Source organism: Coregonus lavaretus (genome assembly GCF_964263955.1).
Source record: "Coregonus lavaretus genome assembly, contig: HAP1_SCAFFOLD_694, whole genome shotgun sequence".
In the NCBI taxonomy this organism is placed as follows: domain Eukaryota; kingdom Metazoa; phylum Chordata; class Actinopteri; order Salmoniformes; family Salmonidae; genus Coregonus; species Coregonus lavaretus.
The window spans coordinates 227,610-240,579 of NW_028160776.1; the positions used below are offsets into that span (position 1 = coordinate 227,610).

The window sequence follows — 12,970 nt, forward strand, 5'->3', positions numbered from 1 at the left end:
TGCAAATATTGACTCTTTGCATAAATTTAATGTAATTGTCAATAAAAGCCTTTTCCACTTATTGAATGCTTGTAATTATACTTCAGTATACCATAGTAACATCTGACAAAAATATCTAAAAAACACTGAAGCAGCGAACTTTGTGAAGACCAATACTTGTGTCATTCTCAAAACTTTTGACCACGACTGTAGGCCCAGATCATATTACATTTCATCTTTCAGTCATACCAGACTTGCTGCATGCTTATGGTTCCGCCATAGTGAAACACAGTCCCCCTTCAAAACTATACATATGTGGTTAGTAGATACCCTACGGAGTATTTCCCAGTCCACTTTAGCTGAGACAGGAAGACATGTTCTCTCTCTACAAGCCAATAAGGATCCCTTATACCCTGTTTTGCGTTGCAGTGAAAGTGGGTGGAGTAAAGAGTCACCAGTACTCTGTCAGCACAAGAGACCCATTTAAGTTTTGCAGATAATTCCAGTAATATTTTTGTATTTTATTAAAAGTGTATTTCTTTAAAATATAGCCTACCCAATAGCTTTCAACATACCAGTATTTGTGTAAACTTATATATAAATAAAATAAATTCTGGTATAAATAATACAACATTACAAATAAAAGACGTCAAATTACCCATTGACTTTTTCCCCAGAGGTGGTTGCAATGTTGTGAAAAACAGTTGTACTGCACTGGAGTGCAAAAAAAATATCGATATGCCAAATGTAGCTTGTCTTTGCACAGGGGGTCTTATTTTGAAGAATAAAAAATCCGCGATCGTGCTGCCAGAATAATATCCTGCTGCTATGGGAACGGTAATATACGGTGCGCATGTTTTCGAGCCGGTCACCCTGCCCCAATCCGATTGGTCCAAACAAGGTCTTCTTCTTCTTTGGGTTTGTTGGCGAACTACACGCAAAATGTTAATTGTCGCTCCCAACTGGACGGGGGTGAAAATAATCACTAAAGTAAATTATACTACAGGGAGGAGAAAATTAACATTAATTTACTGAAAATATATATATATGTCCCGCTCCTTCAGTCATTCGAAACTTCAGATCCCCTGTTCAGGCTCTGCAACCTGCACAAGTCAGTAATGCGTGCAGCTCCTCAGATCTTTAGTCTTTTAATCCCAGAAATAGCTCAGCTAAACTAAACCGTCACACGCTTGGCTGATTTTTAACCACAACAAAAACCCTGGCCTTCTCTGGTTTGGGGAAAAGTCCATCCTCTGCCGTCTCTCCTCCGTGACCCGGAAACCGATGAGGGGTCGAGGAGAGTCTGGCCTTCTGCATACTCCTAGTCCTCATTCTCAAACCCCATTGGATGAGAAAGTCAGAGGTCCCGCAGGAGGAGGAGAGAGGACACGAGGAGTTGAGAAAAGAAGGAGGACACGAGGAGTTCAGAAAAGGAGGAAAGAGGACACGGGGAGTTGAGAAAAGGAGGAGAGAGGGGACACGGGGAGTTGAGAAAAGGAGGAGAGAGGACACGAGGAGTTGAGAAAAGGAGGAGAGAGGACACGAGGAGTTGAGAAAAGGCCCCACTGTCCGAATCAAGAGAATCTGTAAATTCTCCAAATTAGATCTTAAAATACAACACATTTTAACCACAGGATTCTATTCCCTATATTTCACAATCAACCTTGGTTACCATTTTATCAGGAGAATATCTTTATTAAGTATTTTAAACCTATAACAAAAAAACAAAAAAATGACTCAAATCAAATGATTTTATTTTTTCAACATAGAAAATATAGCTGAATCCATTTGGCCTCTTTCCTATACATTAACAATTCCTATATTGAATGGTCAGTATTAACAGACAGTTGTGCATGCCACCCGCCACAAGAGTATCCAGGAGACAGCAGAGGGCAGATGGACAGGTCTCACCTCTGTAGCTCAGCTGGTAGAGCACGGCGCTTGTAACGCCAGGGTAGTGGGTTCGATCCCCGGGACCACCCATACGTAAAAATGTATGCACGCATGACTGTAAGTCGCTTTGGATAAAAGCGTCTGCTAAATGGCATATTATTATTATTATTATTATTATTTGTCCTGTTTGACACTAGGCCCAGTCCCAAAATGGACCCTAGGCCATAATAGAGAGATCTGTAATCAATATGGAAAATGGCTCCAACTTGCCCTTTGATAGGTAGAAGTTTCACCGTCTTGCTTATACCAATCAAATTATCTCAGATCTCCACAAGTGCATATCGCGTAGGGTCCATTTGGGACTTGACCTAGAAAGACAGAAGGCACCAGTGAAGTGAAGTCTCATAGGATGTGTTTAAACAGGCAGCCCAATTCTGATCTTTTTTTTTTCACTAATTGGTCTTTTGACCAATCAGATCAGCTCTGAAAGATATGATGTGAAAAGATATGATTGGTCAAAAATATCAATTAGTGGGAAAAATATCAGAATTGGGCTGCCTCTGTAAACGCAGCCTTAGCAGCAGGTCAGAGTGGAAGAGATGGAGGATCCAGCAGCGTCTGAAGCTGGGGTGAATTCACTATGAACCAAATGGAACAAACCTACCTACATTTGTCTAATAGTAATTCTTATTTTCATTGGGAAACGTTTTCCTACAGTTTCACACTAATGAACACACCCCAGATCTGTCAGAGATCCTTCATTTCTCCCATATCGTCGACCACCGCACCACTCAATCACTTGTCTTTGTCTTCCTGTGCTCCAGTCTTGTCCACTAGTCCACTCTGGGCTCTCAGTGCCTGGCTGCTGGCTGAGATGAAGCTGATCCAGTGCTGCAGATCCTCAGGGTAGTCGGGACACTCCACCTGAACACACACAGAGAAGAAGACTGAGTGATATCCCATGCATCAAAGGCCCATCATATGGACTGAGTGATATCCCATGCATCAAAGGCCCATCATATGGACTGAGTGATATCCCATGCATCAAAGGCCCATCATATCTCTCCTCTCCCCCCTCCTCCCTCTCCCCTCTCTCTCTCTCTCTCTCCTCCCTCCCTCCCTCCTCTCCACTCCACTCCCTCTCCTCTGTAGGATGCTCTCAGGGTTGCAGATCCTCAGGGTAGTCGAGACACTCCACCTGAACACACACACACTTTATATTGAAAACGTGACCGAATCAGAAAAAACAACTTCTCTGGTTGAAAACAGCTTGTGGCATCGATACGAGTCAGAAACATTTATTATAGTGTCAAAATAGACTACGAAGTGTAAACAGGATCATTTTGGTCATAAAGTCAGTCTCGTCCAAAGCGGAGATTTGCGAGATAAAGTCAGTCTCGTCCAAAGCAGAGATTTGCGAGATAGAGGAATGAAGGGTAGTAACGTAACAGGTTGAGTTTATTTAAACCCACAGGCTCAAAGCTGGCAGCACCCAAGTAATCATCAATTCGGAGCGCAGCTGCACGCAACCCGATCATAATGCCCAACACGTGGGTACGGAATGCACACGGACCTTGGTAAATTTGGTTTGACTTCGGATATACCTATGGGGCTAGTTAGGGACCATCAGTAAATTACACAATGTACATGACAATATGTTAAAATTCAATGACTTAAAAACCTGATACTAACTATGAATTGTAGAAATTCATATATAAATATTGAAAGCATTTAAATGAGAAAACTAAAAAAGGTGTGCAACATGGAAATAGAGTCCCATTTACATTGTGGAATATATTGACGGTCCCTAACTAGCCCCAGAGGTAGGCTATCCAAAGTCAAATCAACTTTGCCACGGTGCAGCTAATTGGTGAATGAAGTTGGCTAGCTTGCTAGCTAGTCGAGGCTACTTCCAGACAAGACCTGGTTAGACGGTTTGGACCTGGTTAGACGGTTTGGACCTGGTTAGACGGTTTGGACCTGGTTAGACGGTTTGGAGTTATCTAGAAGGCTGAGTGACTAACAGCGGATGTCCAAACACACAAGAGACGGCCACATCAACGCCACTCCTCCAAGACCCACATCTGGTTCTCGTTTCCTAATGAGGACTGAAACCTAAATCAGCCCTCCTTTAATTTTATTCAGTTGTAGGATCTGAAATTCTACATCAGTCCCTCCCCTCCCCCCCTCATTTATCTTCCACCTCCTCTCCCTCCCCTCCTCCCCTTCCCTTCCCCTCTTTCCCCTCTCCTCCCTTTCCCCCCCTCTCCCTCCCCCCCACCTCCTACTTTTCTCTTGCAGAGGTACTGCAGTATCTTATCAGGGCTGCTGCGCATGACGTTCTGTTTACACCACATGACAGCTGCCACCAGACCGTCCCTGGAACAGAAAATAATCATACTGTTACATCATATATCATCATCATATCATATACTGATTCACATGGATGTAATACATGAAGCCAAAACAGGTTGAAAAGTAGGATTGTCTTCATGTCTGAACTCCATAAGGCATTACACCTAGCAGACACACCCAGCAGACACACCCAGCAGACACACCCAGCAGACACACCCAGCAGACACACCCAGCAGACACACCCACCCAGCAGACACACCCACCCAGCAGACACACCCACCCAGCAGACACACCCACCCAGCAGACACACCCACCCAGCAGACACACCCACCCAGCAGACACACCCACCCAGCAGACACACCCACCCAGCAGACACACCCACCCAGCAGACACACCCACCCAGCAGACACACCCACCCAGCAGACACACCCACCCAGCAGACACACCCAGCAGACACACCCAGCAGACACACCCAGCAGACACACCCAGCAGACACACCCAGCAGACACACCCAGCAGACACACCTAGCAGACACACCCAGCAGACACACCTAGCAGACACACCCAGTAGACACACCTAGCAGACACACCCAGCAGACACACCTGCAGGAGACGAAACGCTGCTCAAGGTAAAAGGCCTTCTCGTCCCAGACCACGATTCTGGTGCGCAGCTCAAATGCTTCCCCCAGGCACAGGGCCCGGCGCAGGCGGATAGTAGTGGCTCCCACCACCATGGTGGCCCTCAGGGCACGGCAGGCCTTAAACACCCCGTTACGACTGTACAGGGAGAACCTGGGAGAGGAGAACATTACACACCATCATCACACCCCCCCTGAAGATGGAGAACCTGGGGAAGTACAGGACGTTGCACACACATTATCCTCCAGGGGTTAGGAGCTACTGAGGAATCATCTAGGGGAATATGTTAAGACCAACAGAGAACTCAGCATCCTCCCTGCCCTGGGACCCATCTAACCTGGCGAAGTCACACTCCCGGAGGTATCTGGCGTTGTTCATGTGTCCCAGGTCGATATCGTGAAGCAGGACGCGTCCCGACACACTCTGTTCCCCGAGGACGTCCCACACCGGCTTCTGGAACCAGGCCCTGACCACCACCACCACCCCCCGCAGGAAGTACCAGACATCCAGACAGGAGAAGAGCAGCAGCAGCAGGCCCCCCAGAGCACACAGCAACATCTCCCTGGAGGGGGGGGAAGAGGTAGAGTTACACTACAGCAACATCTCCCTGGAGGAGGGGGGGAAGAGGTAGAGTTACACTACAGCAACATCTCCCTGGAGGGGTGGGGAAGAGGTAGAGTTACACTACAGCAACATCTCCCTGGAGGGGTGGGGAAGAGGTAGAGTTACACTACAGCAACATCTCCCTGGAGGGGGGGGGAAGAGGTAGAGTTACACTACAGCAACATCTCCCTGGAGGGGGGGGGAAGAGGTAGAGTTACACTACAGCAACATCTCCCTGGAGGGGAGGGGAAGAGGTAGAGTTACACTACAGCAACATCTCCCTGGGAGGGGTGGGGAAGAGGTAGAGTTACACTACAGCAACATCTCCCTGGAGGGGGAGGGGAAGAGGTAGAGTTACACTACAGCAACATCTCCCTGGAGGGGGGGGGAAGAGGTAGAGTTACACTACAGCAACATCTCTCTGGAGGGGAGGGGAAGAGGTAGAGTTACACTACAGCAACATCTCCCTGGAGGGGGGGGGAAGAGGTAGAGTTACACTACAGCAATATCTCCCTGGAGGGGTGGGGAAGAGGTAGAGTTACACTACAGCAACATCTCCCTGGAGGGGAGGGGAAGAGGTAGAGTTACACTACAGCAACATCTCCCTGGAGGGGGGGGGAAGAGGTAGAGTTACACTACAGCAATATCTCCCTGGAGGGGTGGGGAAGAGGTAGAGTTACACTACAGCAATATGGTTCTAGAGAGAGAGACCGCAGCACTGACCAGTACGAGCCAGAGAGATTAATAGTTTCAGCAGGTAGGCGGGGTCACCAGAGTGTAGCCAACTACACAGACCCTGATGGACCTGGCTGCCTGATGGGCCTGGCTGCCTGATGGGCCTGGCTGCCTGATGGGCCTGATGGGCCTGATGGGCCTGGCTGCCTGATGGGCCTGGCTGCCTGGTGGGCCTGGCTGCCTGGTGGGCCTGGCTGACCTGGCTGCCTGATGGGCCTGGCTGCCTGATGGACCTGGCTGCCTGATGGGCCTGGCTGCCTGATGGGCCTGGCTGCCTGATGGGCCTGATGGGCCTGGCTGCCTGATGGGCCTGGCTGCCTGATGGGCCTGATGGGCCTGGCTGCCTGATGGGCCTGGCTGCCTGATGGACCTGGCTGCCTGATGGGCCTGGCTGCCTGATGGGCCTGGCTGCCTGATGGGCCTGATGGGCCTGGCTGCCTGATGGGCCTGGCTGCCTGATGGGCCTGATGGGCCTGGCTGCCTGATGGACCTGGCTGCCTGATGGGCCTGGCTGCCTGATGGGCCTGGCTGCCTGATGGGCCTGGCTGCCTGATGGGCCTGGCTGCCTGATGGGCCTGGCTGCCTGATGGACCTGGCTGCCTGATGGACCTGGCTGCCTGATGGGCCTGGCTGCCTGATGGGCCTGGCTGCCTGATGGACCTGGCTGCCTGATGGGCCTGGCTGCCTGATGGGCCTGGCTGCCTGATGGACCTGGCTGCCTGATGGACCTGATGGACCTGGCTGCCTGATGGACCTGGCTGCCTGATGGGCCTGGCTGTGTTTTTTCTACATTGTAGAATACTAGTGAAGACATCACTATGAAATAACACATATGGAATCATGTAGTAACCAAAAAAGTCTGAAAGAAATCAAAATATATTTTATATTTGAGATTCTTCAAATAGCCACTCTTTGCCTTGATGACAGCTTTGCACACTCTTGGCATTCTCTCAACCAGCTTCACCTGGAATGCTTTTCCAACAGTCTTGAAGGAGTTCCCACATATGAGCACTTGTTGGCTGCTTTTCCTTCACTCTGCCGTCCGACTCATCCCAAACCATCTCAATTGGGTTGAGGTCGGGTGATTGTGGAGGCCAGGTCATCTGATGCAGCACTCCATCACTCTCCTTCTTGGTAAAATAGCCCTTACACAGCCTGGAGGTGTGATGGGTCATTGACCTGTTGAAAAACAAATGATAGTCCCACTAAGCCCAAACCAGATGGGATGGCGTATCGCTGCAGAATGCTGTGGTAGCCATGCTGGTTAAGTGTGCCTTGAATTCTAAATAAATCACAGACAGTGTCACCAGCAAAGCACCCCCACACCATAACACCTCCTCCTCCATGCTTTACGGTGGGAAATACACATGCAGAGATCATCCGTTCACCCACACGCGTCTCACAAAGACACGGCGGTTGGAACCAAATATCTCCAATTTGGACTCCAGACCAAAGGACACATTTCCACCTGTCTAATGTCCATTGCTCGTGTTTCTTGGCCCAAGCAAGTCTTCTTCTTATTGGTGTCCTTTAGTAGTGGTTTCTTTGCAGCAATTCGACCATGAAGGCCTGATTCACACAGTCCACTCTGAACAGTTGATGTTGAGATGTGTCTGTGACTTGAACTCTGTGAAGCATTTATTTGGGCTGCAATTTCTGAGGCTGGTAACTAATGAACTTATCCTCTGCAGCAGAGGTAACTCTGGGTCTTCCATTCCTGTGGCGGTCCTCATGAGAGCCAGTTTCATCATAGCGCTTGATGGTTTTTGCGACTGCACTTGAAGAAACTTTCAAAGTTCTTGAAATGTTCCATATTGACGGACCTTCATGTCTTAAAGTAATGATGGACTGTCATTTCTCTTTGCTTATTTGAGTTGTTCTTGCCATAATATGGACTTGGTCTTTTACCAAATAGGGCTATGTTCTGTATACCCCCCCCCCCCCCTACCACCTTGTCACAACACAACTGATTGGCTCAAAAGCATTAATTCCACAAATTAACATTTAACAAGGCACACCTGTTAATTGAAATGCATTCCAAGTAACTACCTCATGAAGCTGGTTGAGAGAATGCCAAGAGTGTGCAAAGCTGTCATCAAGGCAAAGGGTGGCTATTTGAAGAATCTCAAATATATTTTGATTTGTTTAACACTTTTTTGGTTACTACATGATTCCATGTGTGTTATTTCATAGTTTTGATGTCTTCACTATTATTCTACAATGTAGAAAATAGTAAAAAATAAAGAAAAACCCTTGAATGAGTAGGTGTGTCCAAACTTTTGACTGGTACTGTAACTAAGAACAGGTTCAGCTTGAAAGGTGGGTTGGAGAAACCTGGTTGGTGAGAATGATTCATGGACCCGTTTAGCTGGAACAGAGTGTAAACCTATCGACAGGATACTGGTGTCGAGGTCTAGGAAACGGGCTAATACATCTTCAGCTGAAGATAGATATAAAAATATCACAGTTTAGCCTCTTACTGACAGCATATACACTCATCAAATCATATCTCCTAGTTTAGATTAGCTCTCAAGAACCCGAGTGGGGCATACCAAGCTTACAGCCGGCCCACCTGGAGTTCTCAGTTCTCAGCTGACGGTACCGATCACAGCCGGCCCACCTGGAGTTCTCAGCTGACGGTACCGATCACAGCCGGCCCACCTGGAGTTCTCAGCTGACGGTACCGATCACAGCTGGCCCACTCGCAGTGGTGTAAAGTACTTCAGTAAAAAGCAGTTAAGTAGATTTTGGGGGTATCTGTCCCATTAATACAGCCAGTCCAGCCTGACACTACCTGACTAGGGATTGTTTCATTATGCAGTGATCTATAGCTATATACCGTATTTAGCTTCTATTTAGAAACCTGTTTTTAAATTCCACATCAAATAGTCTAACAATGAGGGAAAAAGTAGTCATCTGGAGGATAAATTCAGCCACTATTGTTAAACTCAGCAGGTTGTCTGGCTAATAGTCTACACAAATGCAATATTCAACGTCAATTAAATCAAACCCAACTTGAGACTCCCCTGGTCTCCTGAAGTCCTTTTTTGTGTGCAAATGTTTTCACCACTGCCTGTAGGTCCATGTTGCAGGCCCAACTTTTCTATACTGACGACCCAGACATTGTGAATTACATGTCCATTGCTCTGCACACAATTTAAACAGTCTTGAATGATGCATGCAAAGATCTACCAGAGATAAAGGACTGTTGATATTGCAACCACAGTATGAACGAAATATATATATATTTTTTTTAAGCCCTCAATAACTTGTCCGCTAATGATTATAATCTGTTTATCTGCCAATGTATTCTGTCCAGATGATTTGTCCCCAGAGCTTCCTATACAGTTAATGTCTTTCAATAACGTGTTGAGGCAATTAAGGATAATGAAAGGCTCAATTAAACACAACTGCTGTATTTGAAGCAACGATTCCACCTTTTTCATTGTCAATAATTCAATTTTGCCCATATTCTTGAAGAATGTTAAGGTCACTGGTTTGAGACCACTAAATCAACCACTCCCGTTAAATACTGTGATTGAAGAAAAATAGTTCAGAGGTTAAATTATTTAAAAAAAACATAGGTTCATTATCATTTTTACACACTTTCTACCTGGGTTTAGTCATTTTAGTTCAGACTGGAGAATTTTTCATTTAAAAAATAAATAAATAGAGTTGCACCCCCCTTTGCCCTCAGAACAGCCCTCTACAAGGTGTCAAAAGCATTCCACAGGGATGCTGGCCCATGTTGACTCCAATGCTTCCCACAGTTGTGTCAAGTTGGCTGGATGTCCTTTGGGTGGTGGACCATTCTTGAAACTGTTGAGCATGAAAAACCCAGCAGCGTTGCAGTTCTTGACTCTCTAACTGGCACCTACTACCATACCCCGTTCAAAAGTACTTAAATCTGTTATCTTGCCCTTTCACCCTCTGAATGGCACACATACACAATCCATGTCTCAATGCTTAAAAATCCTTCTTTAACCTGTCTCCTCCCATTCATCTACACTGATTGAAGTGGATTTAACAAGTGACATCAATAAGGGATCATAGCTTTCACCTGGTCAGTCTGTCATGGAAAGAGCCGGTGTTCCTAATGTTTTTCACACTCACTTTATATTTGAATGGGGAAAATGTGGCATAGTAGAGACGTTAGTCTTCAAAACCTGAATTAGATATTAACACATTTACGCAAACTTTGAAGTTACATGAACTCTCACTGTGGACAACACAGACCAACGTTCAAGCGAAGTTATAACAAACTTACATGACTGTTTTGATGAGAAACTTGCTGGCTGAAATCAGCAGTGCACGTTGGGACTTCTTAGCCTGAAACTCTGGTCTGGAGTTCTGTTGCTCTACAATGTCGTGATTCTGCGAAACACCTACAGAAATAGATTGGAAGAGCAGATCTTTAGCTATCGCTCTCCGTCGAGCAAACTATCCAGTCCAAACTTCCCAAGTCAAGTAAAACCTATGCTAACTTTAAATAGTGATGTTACGTTTGATACCGGAGCTCCGAGGTATGCTGCGAACTCACTATGCACTTTATTTCGAAACAGTCTTCTTCATCTTCTTCTTCTTCAGTGGGGTTTATCGGCGGTTGGCATCCAACGTTATGGTGCATTACCGCCACCTATCGTACTGGAGTGTGGGCCAGAGACAGGGAGAAACTAAATCCTACCAGCCAACCCTGTTGCTCTTAAAAAAGATAGCAAAATATTTGAAACTATATCTAATGACGTTCTGCTCAATATACTCTTTAAACTAATTTCCTGTATCCCCTTCTCCCTCATACTAGATCTCATCCTATCTCTTTCCCTCTGATACGGCCCACACTGTAGCAATACATGCTCCAGGGTCTCTGTTTCCTGGCAATAATCACACTTTCCTGTTGAATGCTTTCCTATCACATTTAATGTCTTATTCAGCTGGCCGTGTCCCACCCTTAATCTTGTAAAAATAGCCTCCTCTCTTCTGTCCCTTCCTGCCGTCCTCCCCTCCCGACTTTCCTCTGTACTTGAAATAAATGCCTTCCCTTATTATCTCTATTCCACTGCTCCTGCCATCTCTGCACCATCACTGTATATATCAGTCTTTTTGCCTCTGCCTTGCTCATTGAACTTCAACATCACCATCCCCACTACTAAGTGCTTGTTTAGCCTGTTCATCTACTGCCTCGTTCTCCCCCCCCCCCCCCCCCCCACATGGGCTGGGACCCAAGTAAATCTTATCTGAACTCCCATCTGTTTAATCTTGCCATGGGTTTGTAGCACCTCATAAAGCAGGTCTTGTCTGCTACGTGAGCTAAAGGACTGGAGGCTCATTAACACTGCACATGAATCAGAACAAATAACTACTCTGTCTGGCTTGACTTCCTCCACCCACTGCAAGGCCAACAGTATGGCCACCAGCTCCACCCACTGCAAGGCCAACAGTACGGCCATCAGCTCCACCCACTGCAAGGCCAACAGTATGGCCACCAGCTCCACCCACTGCAAGGCCAACAGTATGGCCATCAGCTCCCCCCACTGCAAGGCCAACAGTATGGCCATCAGCTCCCCCCACTGCAAGGCCAACAGTATGGCCATCAGCTCCACCCACTGCAAGGCCAACAGTATGGCCATCAGCTCCACCCACTGCAAGGCCAACAGTATGGCCATCAGCTCCACCCACTGCAAGGCCAACAGTATGGCCATCAGCTCCGCCCACTGCAAGGCCAACAGTATGGCCACCAGCTCCACCCACTGCAAGGCCAACAGTATGGCCATCAGCTCCACCCACTGCAAGGCCAACAGTATGGCCACCAGCTCCACCCACTGCAAGGCCAACAGTATGGCCATCAGCTCCACCCACTGCAAGGCCAACAGTATGGCCATCAGCTCCACCCACTGCAAGGCCAACAGTATGGCCATCAGCTCCACCCACTGCAAGGCCAACAGTATGGCCATCAGCTCCACCCACTGCAAGGCCAACAGTATGGCCATCAGCTCCACCCACTGCAAGGCCAACAGTATGGCCATCAGCTCCACCCACTGCAAGGCCAACAGTATGGCCATCAGCTCCACCCACTGCAAGGCCAACAGTATGGCCATCAGCTCCGCCCACTGCAAGGCCAACAGTATGGCCATCAGCTCCACCCACTGCAAGGCCAACAGTATGGCCATCAGCTCCACCCACTGCAAGGCCAACAGTATGGCCATCAGCTCCACCCACTGCAAGGCCAACAGTATGGCCATCAGCTCCGCCCACTGCAAGGCCAACAGTATGGCCATCAGCTCCACCCACTGCAAGGCCAACAGTACGGCCATCAGCTCCACCCACTGCAAGGCCAACAGTATGGCCATCAGCTCCGCCCACTGCAAGGCCAACAGTATGGCCATCAGCTCCACCCACTGCAAGGCCAACAGTATGGCCATCAGCTCCGCCCACTGCAAGGCCAACAGTATGGCCATCAGCTCCACCCACTGCAAGGCCAACAGGATGGCCATCAGCTCCACCCACTGCAAGGCCAACAGTACGGCCATCAGCTCCACCCACTGCAAGGCCAACAGTATGGCCATCAGCTCCGCCCACTGCAAGGCCAACAGTATGGCCATCAGCTCCACCCACTGCAAGGCCAACAGGATGGCCATCAGCTCCACCCACTGCAAGGCCAACAGTATGGCCATCAGCTCCACCCACTGCAAGGCCAACAGTATGGCCATCAGCTCCACCCACTGCAAGGCCAACAGTATGGCCATCAGCTCCACCCACTGCAAGGCCAA

General features: G+C 48.0%; 1 protein-coding gene across 3 annotated transcripts; it reads right to left on the reverse strand.

Annotated features, from left to right (window-relative positions):
- Positions 1–1,716: 1,716 nt before the first annotated feature.
- On the reverse strand, positions 1,717–10,768 carry LOC311121450 (protein THEM6-like). Of its 3 annotated transcripts, none has more exons than XM_084195942.1 (6): positions 10,706–10,768; positions 10,471–10,588; positions 5,203–5,427; positions 4,830–5,018; positions 4,161–4,251; positions 1,717–2,796 (listed from the first exon to the last, which is right to left on the reverse strand). In XM_084195942.1, coding segments are annotated over exons 2-6 (636 nt in total). In that variant the 5' UTR covers positions 10,473–10,588; positions 10,706–10,768; the 3' UTR covers positions 1,717–2,667. The 3 variants fall into 3 exon arrangements, with proteins under 3 accessions (XP_084052068.1, XP_084052069.1, XP_084052070.1); XM_084195943.1 differs by having other exon boundaries at positions 10,688–10,768; XM_084195944.1 differs by having other exon boundaries at positions 10,715–10,763.
- Between the last annotated feature and the right edge of the window lie 2,202 nt (positions 10,769–12,970).

What these genes read in the sequence shown, in the direction of transcription:
- LOC311121450 (XM_084195942.1), bottom strand. An exon ending in CGGGAGTGTGACTTCGCCAG is followed by an intron (nt 5,019 to 5,202) that starts GTTAGATGGGTC and finishes CTCCTCTCCCAG; the next exon opens with GTTCTCCCTGTACAGTCGTA. An exon ending in CAGCGTTTCGTCTCCTGCAG is followed by an intron (nt 4,252 to 4,829) that starts GTGTGTCTGCTG and finishes TTTCTGTTCCAG; the next exon opens with GGACGGTCTGGTGGCAGCTG.